The sequence below is a fragment of the Stegostoma tigrinum genome, chromosome 19 (assembly GCF_030684315.1).
Source record: "Stegostoma tigrinum isolate sSteTig4 chromosome 19, sSteTig4.hap1, whole genome shotgun sequence".
NCBI classification, from domain to species: domain Eukaryota; kingdom Metazoa; phylum Chordata; class Chondrichthyes; order Orectolobiformes; family Stegostomatidae; genus Stegostoma; species Stegostoma tigrinum.
The window spans coordinates 38585795-38604794 of NC_081372.1; the positions used below are offsets into that span (position 1 = coordinate 38585795).

At 40.9% G+C, this 19000-nt stretch overlaps 1 protein-coding gene across 4 annotated transcripts in view; it reads right to left on the minus strand.

Annotated features, from left to right (window-relative positions):
• Positions 1-17418: 17418 nt before the first annotated feature.
• Positions 17419-19000, minus strand: part of LOC125461483 (cadherin-like protein 26) — a 56422-nt gene continuing 54840 nt past the window's right edge. For all 4 annotated transcript variants that reach the window (XM_059652632.1, XM_048550315.2, XM_048550314.2 and 1 more), the window contains one exon: positions 17419-18876. In XM_059652632.1, the coding sequence (XP_059508615.1) occupies positions 18688-18876 (189 nt within the window). In that variant the 3' untranslated portion in view covers positions 17419-18687. The remainder of the gene's footprint in view (positions 18877-19000) is intronic.

Genomic DNA, 19000 nt, shown 5'->3' on the forward strand with positions numbered 1-19000 from the left:
GCTGCATTCATCCAGGCAAGCAGGGATTTTTCCATCACACTCCTGACTTGTAGCACATTGATGGTAGAAAGGCTTTGGGGAGTCATGGGGTGAACTACCCATTGCAGTATTCCTAGCCTTTAACCTTTTCTTGTTGCCATTGTGTTTATGTGGCTAGCCCTATATAATTTCTGATCAATGGTAACTCCCTAAGATGTTGATTGTGGGGAATTCAGTGATGGTAATGTCACTGAATGTCAGGGGTGGAATGGTAGATTGTCTCTCATTGGAGATGGCCAATGCTCAGTACTTCTGTTGCATGGATGTTACTTCTCACTTTTCAGCTCAAGCTTGGATGTTGTTCAAGTCTTGCCACGTTTGGGCATGGACGGCTTCAGTACTGGAGGAGTCAAAATGGCGCTAAACATTGTGCAAACATTAGCGAACGTCTCCACTTCTGACCTTATGAAGGAGGGATATCATTGGTGAAGCAACTGAAAATGGTTGGGCCGTGGACACTACCCTGAGGAACTCTTGCAGAGATGTCCTGCAGCTGAGATTATTGACGTCCAACAACCATCTTCCTATGTGTTAGATACGACTATACCACACTCGCCAGCAATAAGTGTCCAGGAATGCACTATTGTGAGGCGTTCAATTCTTTTCAACCCATTTCCTAATTTTTGATTGCCTTTTTTAAAAAAAAATTGCAGTTGCGCAATGGCACAGTGGTTAGCGCTGCTGCCTCACAGCACCAGAGACCCAGATTTGATTCTGGCCTTGGGTGATGGTCTGGAGTTTGCACATTCTCCCTGTGTCTCCGTGGGTTTCCTCGAGGCGGTCCAGATTCCTTCCACAGTACAAAAATGAGCAGTTTAGGGCGATTACCCATGCAAAATTACCCATAGTATCCAGGGATGTACAGACCAGAATCTTCCAATAGATACTTTTAGCCTTTCCAGTTCTTAACATGGACCTCATATGCTCACACCCATCCCTTGTACCTGTCTCTCAGAAGACCCTGATTTGACCCTTTTCAGTACCTGTTATTCAGTAATTCTGCTCCTGTCACTCGTAACCTGAAAGTAGACCTGCATTCCAGCCTAAACCCTCCCTTCACCCATAATCTTCTGACCTGTTCATACCATGCTCTCTAATAGGCATTCTCCAGCCTTGACTCAAATGTGTGGACTCCTTCCTTTTTTAACATGACACATCACCCATGAACTCCTACCTGAAAATAAATCAAAACTAAACAAAACAAGAAGACTCGGAGAGGGGAAGTTAGAGAAGAAAAATAAAGTGGAGAAACAGGGATAAGGCGAAAGTGAGTGAACAGCAGAAGAAAGACCTTGCAAGAAACGAAGATAGCTGAATATTCTGACTTGCTGCGTGTAAACCCTGAGGGATCCACTATTAAACATGAAATGCAAATGGATTCTCTCACTGGTGATGTTCATGTCTTTTTAAAAGGATTTGTTACAAAATTAGAAATTTCTAGAAAATGCAGCAAATCTGGCAGCATCTGTGGAAAGAAAGCAGAGATAAGAATTTTGGTCCAGTGATCCTGCTTCAGAACATTGACCAGCAATTTCTGTTTACGTTTCTGATTTCCAGCATCTGCAGTTCTTTATTTTGTTTCGTCCGCTGATTTTTTGTGCTTCCAAAAAAGTTAAAAGAAAAGCCTTGTGAAAAATCACTCCAAGTACTGTATTAAACATCACAATCAGGTTATAAAAACAGATGAGGCCTAGGTAGTGATCAAATGTACAAAGATGATTGGAAACACCCAATGCTGTAGATCACAGTGGGTCAGACAGCATCCATGAAGCACAGATTCCAGCATCTGTAGTAATTTGCTCCTAAGTGTACATTCTGTGCTTAGTTCCGTCAGGAGATGGCACTGTTACATAAAGCAGAGAAGTTGATCACAATTCATCTGGTAAGGCCATTGATGGAATATGTTTAACTTCTGTTTCTTTGTCGTGTTTTATTGCCAGATATGACTCATAGTTTAACATAACAACAAATGAAATTGTAGAGCAAAAAGAAAACAATATTAATGCTACAAATCAAGCAGGAAATACTATAACAATTCAGCAAGTTAGACCCGTGGAAAGAAATAAAGCTAACTTTCTAGCTCTTCAACTTCTCTCTCCCTACAGTTGGGAAAGCGGTGACATAATGGTAATATTCCTGGATGAGTAATCCAAAACTCCATGATGTTCTTCGCCAATTTGAAACTGCAACCAACCCAGTGCCATCTCTTTGTGGAACCTGTAATTAGCTTCCATCGTTGGTGCTCCACTTGTGCTATCAGCATAGGCATCATTTTTAAAACTCAGACATACACCACGTCAAATGCCTTCTTCTGGAGTGCACCTACTGAGTGGGGGTAATAAACAGATGTTTCTGATGGGCCTTTAGTGGCTTGGCCGACACTTTAAGGCAAATTTGTACAAGTATTGCTATTTAAGAACCAAAGAACGCAGATTAATCTTCCTTAGAGTAATCTCATCTTAGAACCCTATCTAAGGGAATGCTACTCTTTTGCTAGTATCCACTGCAGCCTAAAATCTTTGCGTTGTTCAATGTGTGACTATCACAAACTGCAGAGTACTCAAATGGTTGAAATATTCACTTTTATTCAGCAACAGCAAGCAAACAAAAACTGCAAAAGTAGCAGACACACCTGCCTTTCAAGCAGGAACAAATGCACAGTCAATGGGTGATCACTGCACCCAAATGAAAACTTTTGGAATGGGGGTATCACATAAGTCCCGTCTGCTTTGTTTTGCCTGAGCCTACAGTGCTTTATTAAGCAAAAAGTCCTGCTCAATCCTCATCTTCCTCTTCAAAAGGTCGTAGTTGTTCTCCCAGCCCTTCAGAGTCCTGCACATTTTCTCCTTCCTGCCCCAGGTGTTCAGAGCACAGCATGTTAGGATTATGCAGCACACTCTGCCAGAGATGTGCTACTGCCTACTGCCTAGGCTGCAACATTGACCTCATCAGTGGAAAACAAGTTCAAGGCATGTGATTTGACATAAATTACATCAGTAACAGCCTGGATACCATGGTGCGTTGAGGATAGTGATATCCCACAACGTCCCCAGTGGAACCTTGGATACTGCTAGTTGCATAGAAGCACAGCACAACTATCTTCTTGAAGACCCCTACAGCAGCATGTCCACCAAATCCCTCAGCAGTTGGCATTGTTTGTTGGCAGAGTCCTGGGACATTCATAGTCACTGGTGATACTGTGCTTCACTCACTTGAAGAAAACAGCATTCAGGACTCTAGACTCTGAACCTCAGCACATCCTGAAGTGACTTACAGCTGTAACCTCTTCTGGTCCTAGGCTTGCTAGGACATCTGTTCCTCTTCAATTTCTCTGTAATTTTGTTGCATCTCAGCAACAGCAATGAAGACCCCTGCTGTGTCTGGACCTATCGATCATGGTTGGAATAAAGCTGTGTGGGGAGTGGCAGGAACAGGAAAGGTCATCTCTAATGTGAGATGTCAGCATTTACATCACATACAGTTGGTGGGTAATCATATCTCACCACTGAATGGGACATAGAGGCTCCATAAAGAGGGCCAGGAAATGCCTCCTCATGGGCCTTTGCCATAGGGACCTTATTCTGAAGAATGCAGCATAAGTCATGTCATATGATTACAATAGGAGATGGAAAGTGCTGTATGATTACTGATACCTTATAGCCCACACCCAGCCCCATTCCCCACAGCACCCTAAGTACAGCTCAAATTGAGAACAAATCAGTTCCATGCCATTGCCTTTGTGCAGCCTATGATGCTTTGAATTGTCTCCTTGAATAGTCTTTGTGAATTGCAGATGGCAGTGTTGGCATTGCGAGTGATTACTTCTGCTTCACAGAGATGACAATGATCAGTCAGGATGAACTAATATCAGATAAATGTGAGGTGTTGCAATTTGGTAAGGCAAATCAGGACAGGACTCATACATTTAATGGCAGGATCCTGGGGAGTGTTGCCGAACAAACAGACATTGGGATGCAGATTCATAGTTCCTTGAAGGTAGAGTCACAGATAGACAGGGTAGTGAAGAAAGCAGTTGCGGGGTGGGGGGGGGGGGGAGCGAAGGCCTAGTGGTAATATCACTGGACTGTTAATTCAGAGACCCAGGTAAGGTTCTGGGGACCTGGGTTCAAATCCTGCTGTGGCAGACGGTAGAGTTTGAATTCAATAAATATCTGGAATTAAGAATCTAATGATGACCACAAATCCATTGTCAATTGTTAGGAAAAACCCATCTGGTTCACCAATGCCCTTCAGGAAATGAAACTGCCATCCTTACTTGGCCTGGCCTACATGTTACTCCAGACCAACAACAATGTGGTTGACTCTTAACTGCACCCTGGGAAATTAGGGATGGGCAGTCAGTGCTGCCTAGCCAGCAATGCCCTCATCCCATGAATGAATTTTTAAAAATCTTGCCTTTATTGGCCAGTACCTTGAATGTAGGAGTTGGGATGTCATGTTGCAGCCATAACGGACATTTGTTAGGCTACTTTTGGAACATTGCATTCAACTCTAATCTCCCTGCTATCAGAAAGAAGTTGTTAAATTTGAACAAATGCAGAAAAGACTTACAAGGATGTTGCCAAGTTTGGAGAGTTTGAGCTACAGGGAGAGGCTGTGTAGACTGGGGCTATTTTCCCATCAATGATGGAGTTGAGGGTGACTTCATAGAGATTTATAAAATCATGAGGGGGATTGATAGGGTAAATAGGCAAAGCCTTTTCCCCAGGGTAAGGGAGTCCAAAACTAGAGGGCATGGCCTTAAGGTGAGAAGGTGAAGGTATAAAAAAGGACTCAAGGGGCATCTTTTGCACACAGAGGGTTGTGCATGTACGGAATGAGCAGCCAGAGGAGCTTGTGTAGTCTGATACAATTACAACATTTAAAAGGCACCTGGATGGGTACATGAATAGGAAGGGTTTAGAGGGATATGGGCCAAATGCTGGCAAATGGGACTAAATGTATCTAGGATATCTGGTTGGCATGGCCAAATTGGACTGAAGGGTTTGTTTCCCTACTAAACAATGCTACAACTCTATCATGGTCAAGTTGGCTGAGACTAGGATTTGTATCCTACAATGCACGCGTTTTATTTACTATACATATGACTATACACAGTATACTATAACCACACATAACTTTAGCCTGTACTGTGGAAGTGCCTGATTAATGCTATTACTCCTTACTGGGTGTCACATTGCTCACAAGTCAAGCTTGCAAGATCAGACAGTTTTTAGGTCTAGGCCCGAAACGTCAGCTTTCCTGCTCCTATGATGCTGCTTGGCCTGCTGTGTTCATCCAGCTCTACACCTTGTTATCTCAGAGAGTAAATAGTGAGCTCAGGTTCAGCCTGGTAAACAATGGGCACCATCGATCTCTACGCTCCTTTCTTCCTTAAACATTATATTGAGCGCTGCAGTACTGAGCCTCTACATGTTGCTACATACTCTTTGAATTACAGTTTCATCTTCAAACATCACCCCCTGAGCCCCAGACCTACAGCTTATTCCTAACAGCCATTGTGCTGCACTGTTTCTTTCTTAGTCATTCATGGGATGTGGGCATCATCGGTCAGCATTTATTACACATGTCCATGGGAAGGTGGTGGTAGTGAGCTTTCTTTTTGGACTTTTGAAGTCCATTTGGTGTAGGTAGACCACAAGATTTTGACCAACGTTACTGAAGGAACAGTGCCATTTTGCCAAGTGAGAATGTTAAATGGCTTAGAGGGGAACTTGCAGGTGGTGTGTATTTACTGCATTTGTCCTTCCAAATGTAAATGACATGGATTTGGAAGGTGCTGTCAGAGGACCCTTGTGAATTACTGCCCTCCCATGGATGACCACCTATGGTCCCCTGCTGCATTACCCCATGTCCTCCACTGCACTATGTTTTCCCCCTTATATGTTAAGTTGTCGCTTTACAATTACTATCCCCTCTGTATCTAACTGTTGCATCTAATCCCCAGAATTAACTTCTGTAACTTCACAGCCACATAGTATCCGCTGATAACACTCCTTAATTTTCACTGAACTGACTGACTGTGGCCCATACCTTGACAGATCTGTATACAGCTTCCTGACTTACCATCGCTCCTCAGAGTGGTTACACTATGCATCCTGAATATCTTGTAGCCCATTCTCTGGAATGTAGGGATGTGAACCCACTGATCCTAACCACAACTAGATGTTGACTGAACATGTCCACCTTCCTAGACTGATAACAGACAACCTGCCTGACTGCCTGCCTTGGACCCCTGACTGATATCTGTCTCCTTTGGCCTGGCTGAAGACTGATCCCCTTAGCCTTTGAGGCACGGTTGTTTGGTTGCAGCACATACAGTGTATATGCCATGCACATTGCTGGTACACTGTGTAGATATAACATTGATGCAGCACAATGCTGTACAACAGGTCCACCCCTCTGACTATTTACTGCTGACAACTTTGGAAATCTGCCTGGCTTCAGGTCTGTGCTAAATGACAAGGCAACACAGAAGTATTGTAAATGTTGTAATTCTGAGTGAAGTGTGAAAAGGTAAGAAATGTTGTGAGCATAAATAGGTGTGGTAAGTGCTAAGAAAACAACCAAAGAGCCCTTAGTGTAACCTGGTCAAATGCATGAGCTGGGGGCTTGTCCCTGTGCTCAAAGTGATGCAACAGTATCATTGTAACGGAAGGTGTAGAATAGAAGAACAGAACAGTAATGTAAATGGATCAGAGACGTGCCATGAGGGTGTTGAAAGACAGGTATGTCTGATGCGATAGTGGTTAGGGAATTTGGATAGTCGTTAGTCATGGAGCATCACCTAACATGTTAATGACTGCTGTGCCAGAGAAGAAGCCACAAGATACCTGCTCTGGCATTCATAGTCGCTGTAAAGTTTCTATCCAATGGGAGAATTGGAAACTGCGTATTCATGGCATGAGGTTTTAAGAAACAATGACGTGGAAACAGGCCTCTCGCTACTTCCTAGTGAGATTCTCATCTCACTGTTCAACATTTGGTGGTTGGATGGAACTGTTCTCTTTCTCAATGTTGAGAAGTCTCATTTCTGCCAATCTCACCATATTTTCTCAATAATCAGCAATGCCTACAGCATTGAGGGGCTTGGAAGATTCCACCTATCATTTTCACAGAACCTTTGCAATTACAGCCATTAAAGGGCCATAGCATTTTCTTGCAACATGACCAAAGCCTGGAGGATACAAGTATATGAGCAGATGAAAGTATACTCGGATTTTTGATCCATTCGTCAAAATTGTGGATGACTCTGTTTTAATTTGTTGCTGGACAACCATTTCTCTATTTTCTCAGAAGGCAGTTAAGGGAGAACCATATTGCTGTGGGTCTGGAGCCATATAAAGACCAGACATGGTAAGAATGGCAGATCTCTTTCCCAAAGCACATTCATGAACCAGGTGGGTTTTTATGACAATCAACAGTGGCAACACACTCACCACTAGGCTAACTATAACTCTAGATTTTTTTGTTTAATAATTGAATTCAAATTTCACCATCTGCTGTAGTGGGATTTGAACCGGAACATTAGCCTGGATTTCTGGTCAGATAACATTACCACTATTTCATCATCACCCCTATGATCAGCATTAAGAACATGAGTAGGCAATAACTGAATTGGTGAAGAAAATCATTGTAAGAAGTTGGACTATTTTCCCCTGAGTCACAAAGTTGAAGATAAAAGTTAGAGGTTGTGATTCTGAGTTTCACTATGAAGTTGAAGAATTAAAGATGAGCTGACATTTTTGAAGATATTGACTAGATTGAAGATTACTCTGAAGGTTACACTGGCTGAATTGAATGCAGGGAATGTGATTGGACAACTTCAGTTAGTTTCAGTGCTACCTGAAGCCTCATTTAGCTGAGACCTGCAAGTTAGAGATACATGCTGAACCACCACCAGGCTGCTTGTCTGCAAATGGACACTAGATTCTGGCCCAAGAAGGACAAATGCGGGAGATCACAGTTGGCCAGGCAGCATCCGTGGAGAGGGAACAATCTACTGTTTCAAATCTAGATGATTCTTCATCAGAGCACTGAAGAGCCATCTACTCTTGAAACATTAGCTTGTTCTCTCTCCAATGATGCTGTCTGACCCATTGTGATCAGCAGCAATTGTTTATTTTTTCAGCACAAATTCCAACATCTGCAATAATTTGCTCCTAGAATCCGGCCCACTGCATTGCCTTGGCCATGAGGTGGGAAGCAATCCGGGGACATGGATGTGAGGCTAAGGATGATTGGAATGGGCTCAAATGGAGGCTTACAGCTTCCTCATATTAGAAACAACCAATTGGAAATCTAGCGTTTGTTCCAGCTCCATATTCAGGTGTTTTTTAAGCTGAGTTTTCATGGCACATTGTTTTGGTTCTTATTTCTCAATGCTTGTTGTTCTCTATGTTGATTAATTCTCTCTCAATGTTTGTGCTGATAACAAACCCTTCATAAATGGACCTCAAAGAAGTTTTTAACTCTTGTTTGCATACGTAAAGGGCCAAAAGCTCCCTGGCTGGACACCTTTTGTTCTACCTTTCAGAATATAACAAGCAGAATGCTTCCAGTGTGTGTTATCTGCTCATCCATATCAGCTGCCTTAAAGCTCATTGATCTACTTTGAGAGAGAAATTGGTCCACAGTTGCTATATAGACTTCTATTGATTCCTAAGGGCGTGCCTGTACCCATGACCACACAGGGGTTGTCAATGATATTAATGACAAATGCCATGCAAAAGCTGTCCATGTACCTCCTAGCTTGGTGAGCCAGCTTTAACCTGTGTAGTGTAGTGGCTACTTGTGTTGGATCCAATTTATCTGCACAGCCAAATTATCCACTAGCACTACGTAAAAGAACAGAGAGTAATCAAGTCAAGGTTCCTTCCTCAGTTAATTTCACTAAAAATAGATTATTTTTGTTATCCTTTCACTCGTTGTATGTGAAATTTTATTCTTGGCAAATAGGCTGCTGTGTTCACCAATATATCAACAGCACTTCCAAAATAATTCATTTGTTGTACTCATGTCGGCCTATCCTCAGGATGTGATCAGTCACTATTTGAGTTTTCTCTCATACTGACGACCTGCACCTCAGCTTCCATGAAATATTTTAGTGGAAAGAGGAATGAGTTGGACAGAAAGATCTGTTCTCAGAAAAGCTACCATGATGCATCCTGCTTTCATTTTATTTATTTCACATTTTTACTCCACAGTTATCAAGACTGAAGCTTGAACAGAGGAGAAGTACACAACCAGCTATGTCCAGGCTCAGTCATCTATTTCTTTTGCTGACATTACTTGCTTTCCCTACTAACTGAAATAAATACTAAGCACTAATTACAATGCATGCTTGCATGCACAATATTTGCAAGTCTGTGCATTTGAACACCCTTACCTCCTAGCGCTTGTATTTTCTGTTGGAACTATGACTAGGAACACAGAGTAGCCATTGAAGTTCCCCAACCCTACCTCCTGACAATAGGTCAGTAAAGTGTTAGAGCCACCTATAATTGCCTCTGGAATTTCTCAGTCTCCACTCCAAGCACTGGAATTCTTGGCATATAAATTTTAAGAAGTTATGACCTTCTGTAGAATATTGCACATGTTTAGTTAAATATGGCTCTTGTGTGTGTGTTGAGCTTTGACACAGTATGTTTTTGCATAGCTGCTTTTATTCACGAGAACGACCTTAGATGTAAAATGCATCAGAAAAATTGAATGAGCCACCAGTGGAATAAAACTGTGTGAACTTTTTAAAATATATTTTAATTGTTTTGAATAAAATAAAAGCTATGCTTACTTAGAATATGTCAGGCAACTATGTTTTAGAAATAATTCAGTTTACATTTAAGATGTTTAAATTGCACTCCTACTTGTCGACTGTAACTTTAGTAGAAAATTAACAGAAGCTCTGTAAAATAACATAAATATTATTTGTTATATCTTTGTGGAAATTCAGCTCATGAATGTTTGTTTGGAAAACCTAAGACATGTTGGAATCAAAGCTTTGACAGAGTCTAATTTTAATTAGTTAGATCAAACATTGAGACTCTGTCTGTAACCAACTGAGTTACCTTCAATTTTAATACCTACTCAATTTGAATTCACCAATCATGATTCTGTGAAGTTATTTTAAAAAGTCAACATTTTGAATTTTAGGCTGTTTTTCAGAACTCTTGTGACAGACTTGAAATGTTAACTCTATTTCTCTGTTGACAGATGCTGCGAGACCTGTTGAGTTTCTCCTGCACTTTGTCCAGCACTCCAGAACACAATCTCTTTGTGATTTCTAGCTTATTTGATGCACAAGTAAGTTGGGCAATTACGTTACATATTAGAATTATAAATAAGCTTGCAGATTCTGATGAGCCATATCATTCACAAAACGATTTTCCATCAAGAAATATCAGAGGATTTACATTTGATCTGAATCAGGAAGACCTCAAGAACATTTAATAGTAAAATTGCTGAATAATTAAAGCTCTGGCCACCCTTCTTGTAGACCTCTCTCTTCCTTTATTTAGCTAAAGCATTAAAATTCATCAAACGTGCTATACAGTATATTTCATCAAAAGTATTTTTTCAGTTCAGTTCTTGTCATTTTAAGGGAGAGGTGACTGCTGTAACAGGGTCCGCCAGGTGGAACTCAGAATATGAGTTCCCTAGTTGGGGCTGTTAACATGCTCCAATGACGGAGCCTGGCTGACAGATAAGCACAGAAGTATTGGACATCTTGTTCAGTCTGAGAGCTGGCTCTGAGGGAGCTGAAATAGTGTCAAGGACTCTCCATATGTAAACAATGGGTGACCTAATGATTGGATACCTGGGTGGAGTTATTTCAACATCACTGAAGGATAGTGAAGTTACTTAAGAGAGGACAGCTGCAAGAACTTGAAGGAGAGACTTGATAATAAGGGTCATTCTATGATTGTAGGGGCTTAGATGGGGAAATGTAGTGGAAAAGTACACATTCAACCAATGGGACAGCGTTATCATCTGTCCATGGTAGTCATGCAATGACCCGCAATAAGGTGTGGATGTTAAAGATCTTGTTCAACAGTGAAAGCAAAAATTCTGTTGGGAGCTCCAGGGAAAGGCAGTGATACAGCTGACAAGAAATACCTTAAAATGTTGTAAATTCCAGCATAAAATGTTTGTCCTTCACCTGTAGTCTGTTTTAGATTGCTCTTTGGCATATTTTCTTAATGGTAATCATTTAACTGTCAGGTTTCATGGTATATGGTGGAGAGAATTGTGCTTTAGTTACTTGAGATAACATGATTACCACCAGAAACCTATTTGTCTTACAACAGCATGTTAGTGCAGAAGGTAGATTGATGGCTTAGGAAAATATGATTCCCAAAGATATCACACTCTGTGATTGTATTAGCCAATTGTCCTGTAAAATAGGAGGTAAGAATTTTGGAAAGCAATCATCCCCAAACTCTTAATCTTCAATTGGCATCATTCTCATGAGTAACTGGGGGGCAAAATCTCCCTGTTGCTCCTGTATTTTTCTATATTTCCAGTATTTAGTAAGAGCTAAATTTGGACCCTTTACTTTTAGCAACTTTTTTTAGTGTTTTGATAATACATGCTTCATAACATAATCTATCAATTAGTACAGGAGCAAAGTTTCGTGGTGGTCTTTACATAGTTTTTCTTTATCTAAACTGAACGCGTATTATTGATGGACACTCATTAATATAATCTCTCTTGACTTCTTTATTCAAAGGCCCACGTATAAAAAATGTAATAAAATAAGAAGCTGTCCACAGCAGCCACACTTTTGCTTAGATCCTTGTGGGCGTGGTTTCAGCGACAGGCTGACACAATGGAACTCCTATTTAAAATATTAACACAATAAGACCACTTGACTGATCAATTCTATTCTGCCATTTGGTCATTTCCGAGATAGTAAAAACTGTCGATGCCAGATTCAGAGATAACACCGTATAGAGCTGGAGGAGCACAGCAGGAGAGGCAGCATCAGAGGAACATGAAAGCTGATGTTTCGGGTTAGGACCCTTCTTCAGAAAAGAAGGCGGCGTCCTGACCCGAAATGTCAGCTTTCCTGCTCCTCATATGCTGCCTGTCCTGCTGTGCTCCTCCAGCTCCACATTGATCATTTCTGATATGTTTTTAAACCCCATTGTCCTGCCTTCTCTCCACAACCTTTGATCCCCTTACCAATCAAGAACCGATCTGTCTCTATCTTAAATACATTCAATGATTTGGTCCCCAAATCCTTTGGCAATGCATTTCATAGATTTACGACCCTTAAGCTGCAGAAATTGCATCCTCTCAGTTCTAAATGGTTGTCCCTTCGCTCTGATGCTGTGCCTTTGGGATCTAGTGTCTCTTGCCTGTGGAATCATCTACTCCAAGCCGACTTATCCAGGCCTCTCAGCATTCTATAAGCTTCAATCAGATCCCCCCTCATCCTTCTAAACTCCATTGAGCACAAATAGATAGTCCTCAACTGTTCCTCATATGACAAGCCCTTTATCCCCAGGACCATCCTTGTAAACCTGCTCTGGACCCCTTGAAATACCACTACATCCTTCCTTAGATACAAGGCCCAAAACTGCTTGCAATATTCCAAATACAGTCTGACCAGACCCATGCAAAGCCTTAGCAGTATATCTCTGCTCTGGTATTCTACCCCTTTTGAAATGAATGCTACTATTGCATTTGCCTTCCTAACTGTCAACTGAGCCTGCTTGGTGACATGAAGGCAATCTTAAACTAGTTCTCCCAAGTTCCTTTGCACTTCAGATTTCTGAGGCCTTTCCCTGTTTAGAAAATAGTTTATGCTTCTATTCTTCCTACCAAAGTGTGTAACCTCAACTTTTCCCACATTTTATTCCATCTGTCACTTTGCCCATTCTCTCAGCTTGTCCAAGTCCTTCTGCAACCGCCCTGCTTCCTCAACACCACCAGCCCCTCATCCTCCTATTTATGTATCTTAAGAACATAAGAACTAGGAGCAGGAGTAGGCCATCTGGCCCCTCGAGCCTGCCATGCCATTTAATAAGATCATGGCTGATCTTTTTGAGACTCAGCTCCACTTACCCACCCGCACACCATAACTCTTAAGCTGTAAACTTAGCAACAATGCTGTCAGTTCTTTTATCAAGATCACTAATGTATGATGTGAATAGTTGTGGCCCTAACACTGACCTCTGTGGTGCTTCCTAGTCAACAGCTGCCATACTGAAAAAGACCTCTTCATTCCCATTCTCTGACTTCTGCCAGTACGTCAATCCTCTATCCATGCCAGTACCTTACCCATAACACTATAGTCTCTTATTTAGGAGCGTCCTGTGCAGCACCTTGTCAAAGGCCTTCTGGAAATTCAAATAAATCATGTTCATTGGCTCTCTTTTGTCTAACTTGCTCGTCATCTCCTCAAAGAATTCTAAAAGATTTGTCAGGCATGACCTCCCGCTGACAAAGCCATGCGGACTCAACCGTATTTACTGTATACTTCCAAGTATTCCACTATCTCAGTCTTAATAATGGACTCTAAAATTTTACCAACAATGCAGGTCAGGCTAAGCAGCCTATAGTTTCCATCCTCTGCCTTCGTTCTTTCATAAACAGGAGTGTTTTTCAGTTTTCTGCGACCCTCCCTGCCTCCAGTAACTCTTGAAAGATCACCACTAATGCTTCTACAATCTCCTCGGCTATCTCACTCAGAGGCCTGGGTTATAGTCCATCTGTTCCAGGAAATTTATCCATGTTGATACCATTCAGCTTCCCCAGCACCTTCTCAGTGATGGCCACTACACTCACCACTAACCCCTGACTCTTTGCTATCTTAATGTTCTGGTATACAGCTGGTGTCTTCCACTGTGAAAACCATTGCAAATTACTTGTTCAAAGTTCCTCCACTATTTCTTTGTTCCCAATTACTACTTCTGCATCCTTATTTTCCAACAGTCCATGTCCCTCTCTCTTACCTTCTTTATATCTAAAAAAAAACTTGGAAATTTCTTTTATATTACAATCCAGCTAACCCAATTTCACGTTCTCCCCATTAATGCTTTCTCAGTTATCTTCCGTTGGGTTTTAAAGGCTTCCCAATCTTTTGGCTTCCCACTCATCTTCACCACATTGTATGCTTTCTCTTTTGCTTTTATGCTGTACCTGATTTCCCTCATCAACCATTGTTGCCTTGTCCTCCCGTTTGGATGCTTTTTCTTCCTTGGGATAAATTTCTGCTGGGTGTCCCGAATTACTCCCAGAAACACCTGCCATTACAACTCCACCATCCTTCCTGCTAGGCTCCCCTTCCAATCAACTCTGGCCAGCTCCTCACATCTTTGCAATTACCCTTATTCAATTGTATCACTGTTACATCTGATTCAAGTTTCTCCCCCTCATTCTTCAGGGTGAATTCTATCATATTACCGTTACTGCCCCCAGGGCTTCCTTCACCTTAAGCTCCCGAATCAAGTGTGTCTTATTACACATTACCGAATCCAGAGTTGCCTGTTGCCTAGTGGGTTCTACAAGCTGCTCCAATAAATGTTCTCGTAAGCATTCTATGAATCCTTTTCTGTGAGGTCTGTTGATCAACCTAATTTCCCCAATCCACATGCATATAAAAGCGCTCCCCCCCATGATTATTGTAATCGTGCCTTTTTTCACATGCCTTTTCTATCTCCTGATTTATTTTCTTCTCCACATCCTGACTACTGCTCGGAGGCCTGTACACAACTCCCATGGGGGTTCTTTACCCTTTGTTGTTCTTCAGCTCTACCCACACAGACTCTGTTCCACACCTTCATCTCTATCTTACTTCTTGCTATTGATTTAATTTTATTTCTTACCAGCAAAGCAACCCCAATCCCTGTGGTCATCTGTCTGTCTTTTCGACAGGGGACATATCCTTCAATACTTAATTCCCAGCCCTGATCCCCTTACAGACACATCTCTGTGATACCCACAGCACTGTACCCACCAATTTCAATCTGCAGCACAACTTCATTTACCTTGTTCTGTATACTGCATGCATTTAAGTACAACACCTTCAGTCATTTATTGACTCCTCCCTTCTCATAGTTGCCTCTCTATCTGCTATGCCTGAAGTTAGATTCTTGGGCCCTTCCCTGTTCTCTGCCCTATTACTTCTCCTGGAAGCTCCGATAACATATGCTGAGCTCTCTCCCCTTTTAAATTTTTCCATAAATTTCCTTACAACTGAAACTATCCTCCATTATCTAGTTTAAAGGGATACTCAACTACTTAGAAATAATCAAGCTGGATTTTTCAAACAATGGCAATCTCAAGCATCTCACCTCTGCGCCTTGGGTGTGGGAGATGGGGATTAGTGATGGGGTGGGGGTTAACAGTTCTCAGAGGGAGTGATTCCAGGGACTCCAGGGCAGGGTAGGTTAGGGTCATCAGGTCAGGAGTATGTAAAGGCGAGTCAGGTCAGGGCCTGGAGAATGGGGATTCATGTCCAAAAGAGAGGAGAGGGATTTAGGAGGATTTGGTCCAGATGGAGAATGGGTTGGGTACACATGTTATTGAATCTAGACCAGCAAGAATTGAGGCCAGCATTGTGGTTTGGGCTTAGGTCTGACAGCAGGAATGTGTTTAGGGTTGAAACAGGAGAAGAGGTTTGGATCCAGCAGCAGGGAAAGGGGGTGCCTAAGCTCAGGGGTGGGGGTGTTAAACTGAGCTATACCATGATGATAGTTACTGTCAGTGCACCCTCCTACCACCAACAGGTTGATTTCTGACCCGGATAACCATACCTAGCCGGCAGCTATCAATGTCAGAAATGTGAGATAACAAGGTGTAGAGCTGGATGAACACAGCAGGCCAAGCAGCATCAGAGGACCAGGAAATCTTCTTCAGAAGTGGAGGTCTAAGCCTGAAACATCAGCTTTCCTGCTGCTCTGATGCTGCTTGGCCTGCTGTGTTCATCCAGTCCTACACCTTGTTATCTCAGATTTTCCAACATCTGCAGTTCCTACTATCTCTGAAACAATGTCAGAAATGTACCATTTTTGCCTGTTTCTCTGTTCAAGATTGATACTAGGGAACTCACCTCTATCTTTCACTCTGCAGTACCTAATTGAACCAAATAATCTGCTATGACTTATTTGCCTAAGCCTTTCCCATGGGTGGAAACTGTCAAAATGAGGAAATGAGATTTGGAGCAGATGTTGGCTGTCTTCCTGTCCATGATATTCAAGAACAACACTTATATAGATATCAAGGCACCAAAAGACAAATGGAGCACTTCTCAGCAGGAAAAGCTATTGCTTAGTTAATATCCAGCTGGTGGGTGATTACAGCAAATGGTTCTTACAAATCTGTTCCTGTTTCACAGACAGCTGTCTTAATACATTCACCCTGCAATACTTAACGCTTCTCACAGCTACATCACACTGTTAGGCAGCTCACCAACACCTTCACAAGACAAACTAGGAATGGGCAATAAATACTGGCCCAGCCAGCAATGCCAACGTACCATGTATGAATTAAAAAAGAGACTGTTTGAAAACAAAATTATTTTGATAATCACATCTCAATAATTCAGTTGTTGCCAGTGCAGTTTATAAATGCTGACTTTCTGGTGTCATGGAGGTTATTGGAAAATTTGGCAGAGTAGATATGCTGACATCCAAAAGGTGAGGGATATATTGTTCCTATTATCTGAATCCCACTCTTATATGTTTGAGACTCACCAATCCAAGTTAATTTACTGCAACAGGTAAAGTCTTGAAAACCTATTGCTACTTGGTATAAGGGTCTCTCCATAGTTTCAATGACAACTATGTGAGCTTCTGCTGAAGCTGCAAAGACAACTAAAAAAGAACATAGCTTCTTGTTATTGGGTCCCAGCCAAAATGTTCCTGGAGATGACCACATTTTCCCACTTAGATTACACAAACTGGGGGTAGGTTCAAAATATTTGAAGTCATGAGAATAAAAATACCTAGCAAGTATTCCAATTCTTATTATGAGCCAAGCATATTTCTTCTCATTGCCGCTGAAGTTTAGATCTCTATCCTATTCACCAGTCCTAACAGAATACCTTTCCTCTATTGAACCATCATCTGATTTGTCTCTGCCATAGATATCTTTTCCTGCTTACTTGTACTGAGAGTGTCACCAATGCAGCTTTTTTATTCTCCACCTGATTATAAGCCAATTTAACAAATCAATCCAAATCCCAGCACAGAGATTTATTGAATCATGCTGTAGTGTGTTTGACCACCACTGAAAGATGGTTAAAGATCAAAATATTTATCCACTGTGATCACAATTACATAATATTGAAATCAATAGTTCATGTTCCACTAATTGCAAAGTAAATAGTTTAATATTGTATAAGCAGCAAAAAAGTAACATTTTTGGAAAATGTCCCAAAAACATGTCCATACATCTGAAAGAAAACCCAGTAAACAATTCACCATAGCAACATCATAAAATATTTATCTAGAATGACCCAGAAGATTCTGTGATAATACAATTAACGCATTTTGCAGTTTCCAGCATATTAAGGAACTGGAAAGATCCTTGTATTTCGGTAAAACAAAGCTGTTTCATCATGCAAATACAGTACATAAAAAGTATCCTTTTAAACTAAACACCAAAATCACCACTCCTTATATATTAAAGCAGCAAAGCAAAATGCAAATATGTCACAAGAAAAACTAATAAATCTAAGCATCTAAGTCCTCTCTTTATCCAATAATATTCATACATTTTCATCACATCATTTAATATCATGTAAACATTTTTTTTGCTATACTTTTAAAATTTTAAACCTCAATACTACTTTCATTATTGAATATTGACCCTTCACCTGTGTTTCAAAATAAGAAAGTAAGAAAGTACCTTTATGAATTTGTTATTTGCCAAGTATAGTTATGAAAAGAGTAGATATATTGTAAAATTCGAATCTCCAAATTCTAACTTGGAAATAGAAACAAGCATTCAAAACTTGTTTTAAAATGGCATGCACAGATAGGGTGAACATTGTGTGGACCTGTCAGCTTTCCTTCAAAAAGCATGTTATATTCCTGATTAACATTTGGACATGCAGCCAGTCTTACCAAACTTCTCATAAAACTGTCAAAAACACACTTCCTTTCACAAAAATGGTTATATACAAATTCAAATATGAAGCTGCCGTGAGAAGTAACCATCAGCACCTACACATGAAGAGTCACTGGGCACAAGTGTATAATGATCCACATCAAGATTTTGCAATCTCCAGCAAGACCCAGAACAGCTGAAGTTTGTCTTCCTTAGGCAATTCAGCATGTAATGAATCACGTGCAGGGGCAGAAGAAAATCATAAAAATATCCTCACCAACTAAGTAATGCATTTGTGAATTCAAATTGTTTTGCTGTGTGCTTCTGATGCCAACAGTGTAATTTGGTTTGATATAGAGGGTAATGCATTCCTGCTCTCTGTTTGCCCTTTTGGATATATAAGAATTGATTTGGCTCTTGAAACATAGATATGCGTGATCAAATCTCCAGACATTTTCCAAAATCTATGCAATAAATTGAAATTTGTTCTTAACAGCGGCTTACCATGATAGGGCATGTTTGTCATCTGTAGAAAGTTTTTATAATTACACTGGATTTTTTAAATGGGTATCACTGACAAATTTCATTGTTTGTTTTAAACTTTGGTTTTAGTTGTTTAAGATAATTGAAGTCATCTCTTTTCTCAGGATTGGTGAGACTGTCAAGGGATATTATACTTGTAGCTCTCCCCTCATGCATATAAACATGGGGTGCGCAATGGTCTTGAAGGTCTTCCTTGTCATTGTAGAACTGAACTCTCTGAAAACAAATATTAGATAATAGCTGTTAAAAAAAATAACGGTGTTAAATAAGCATACAAGGCCTGTAAAAAGGATGACAATTTTTGTTGTGTTCGTGTTCTGCACACGCAATGAAAATAAGT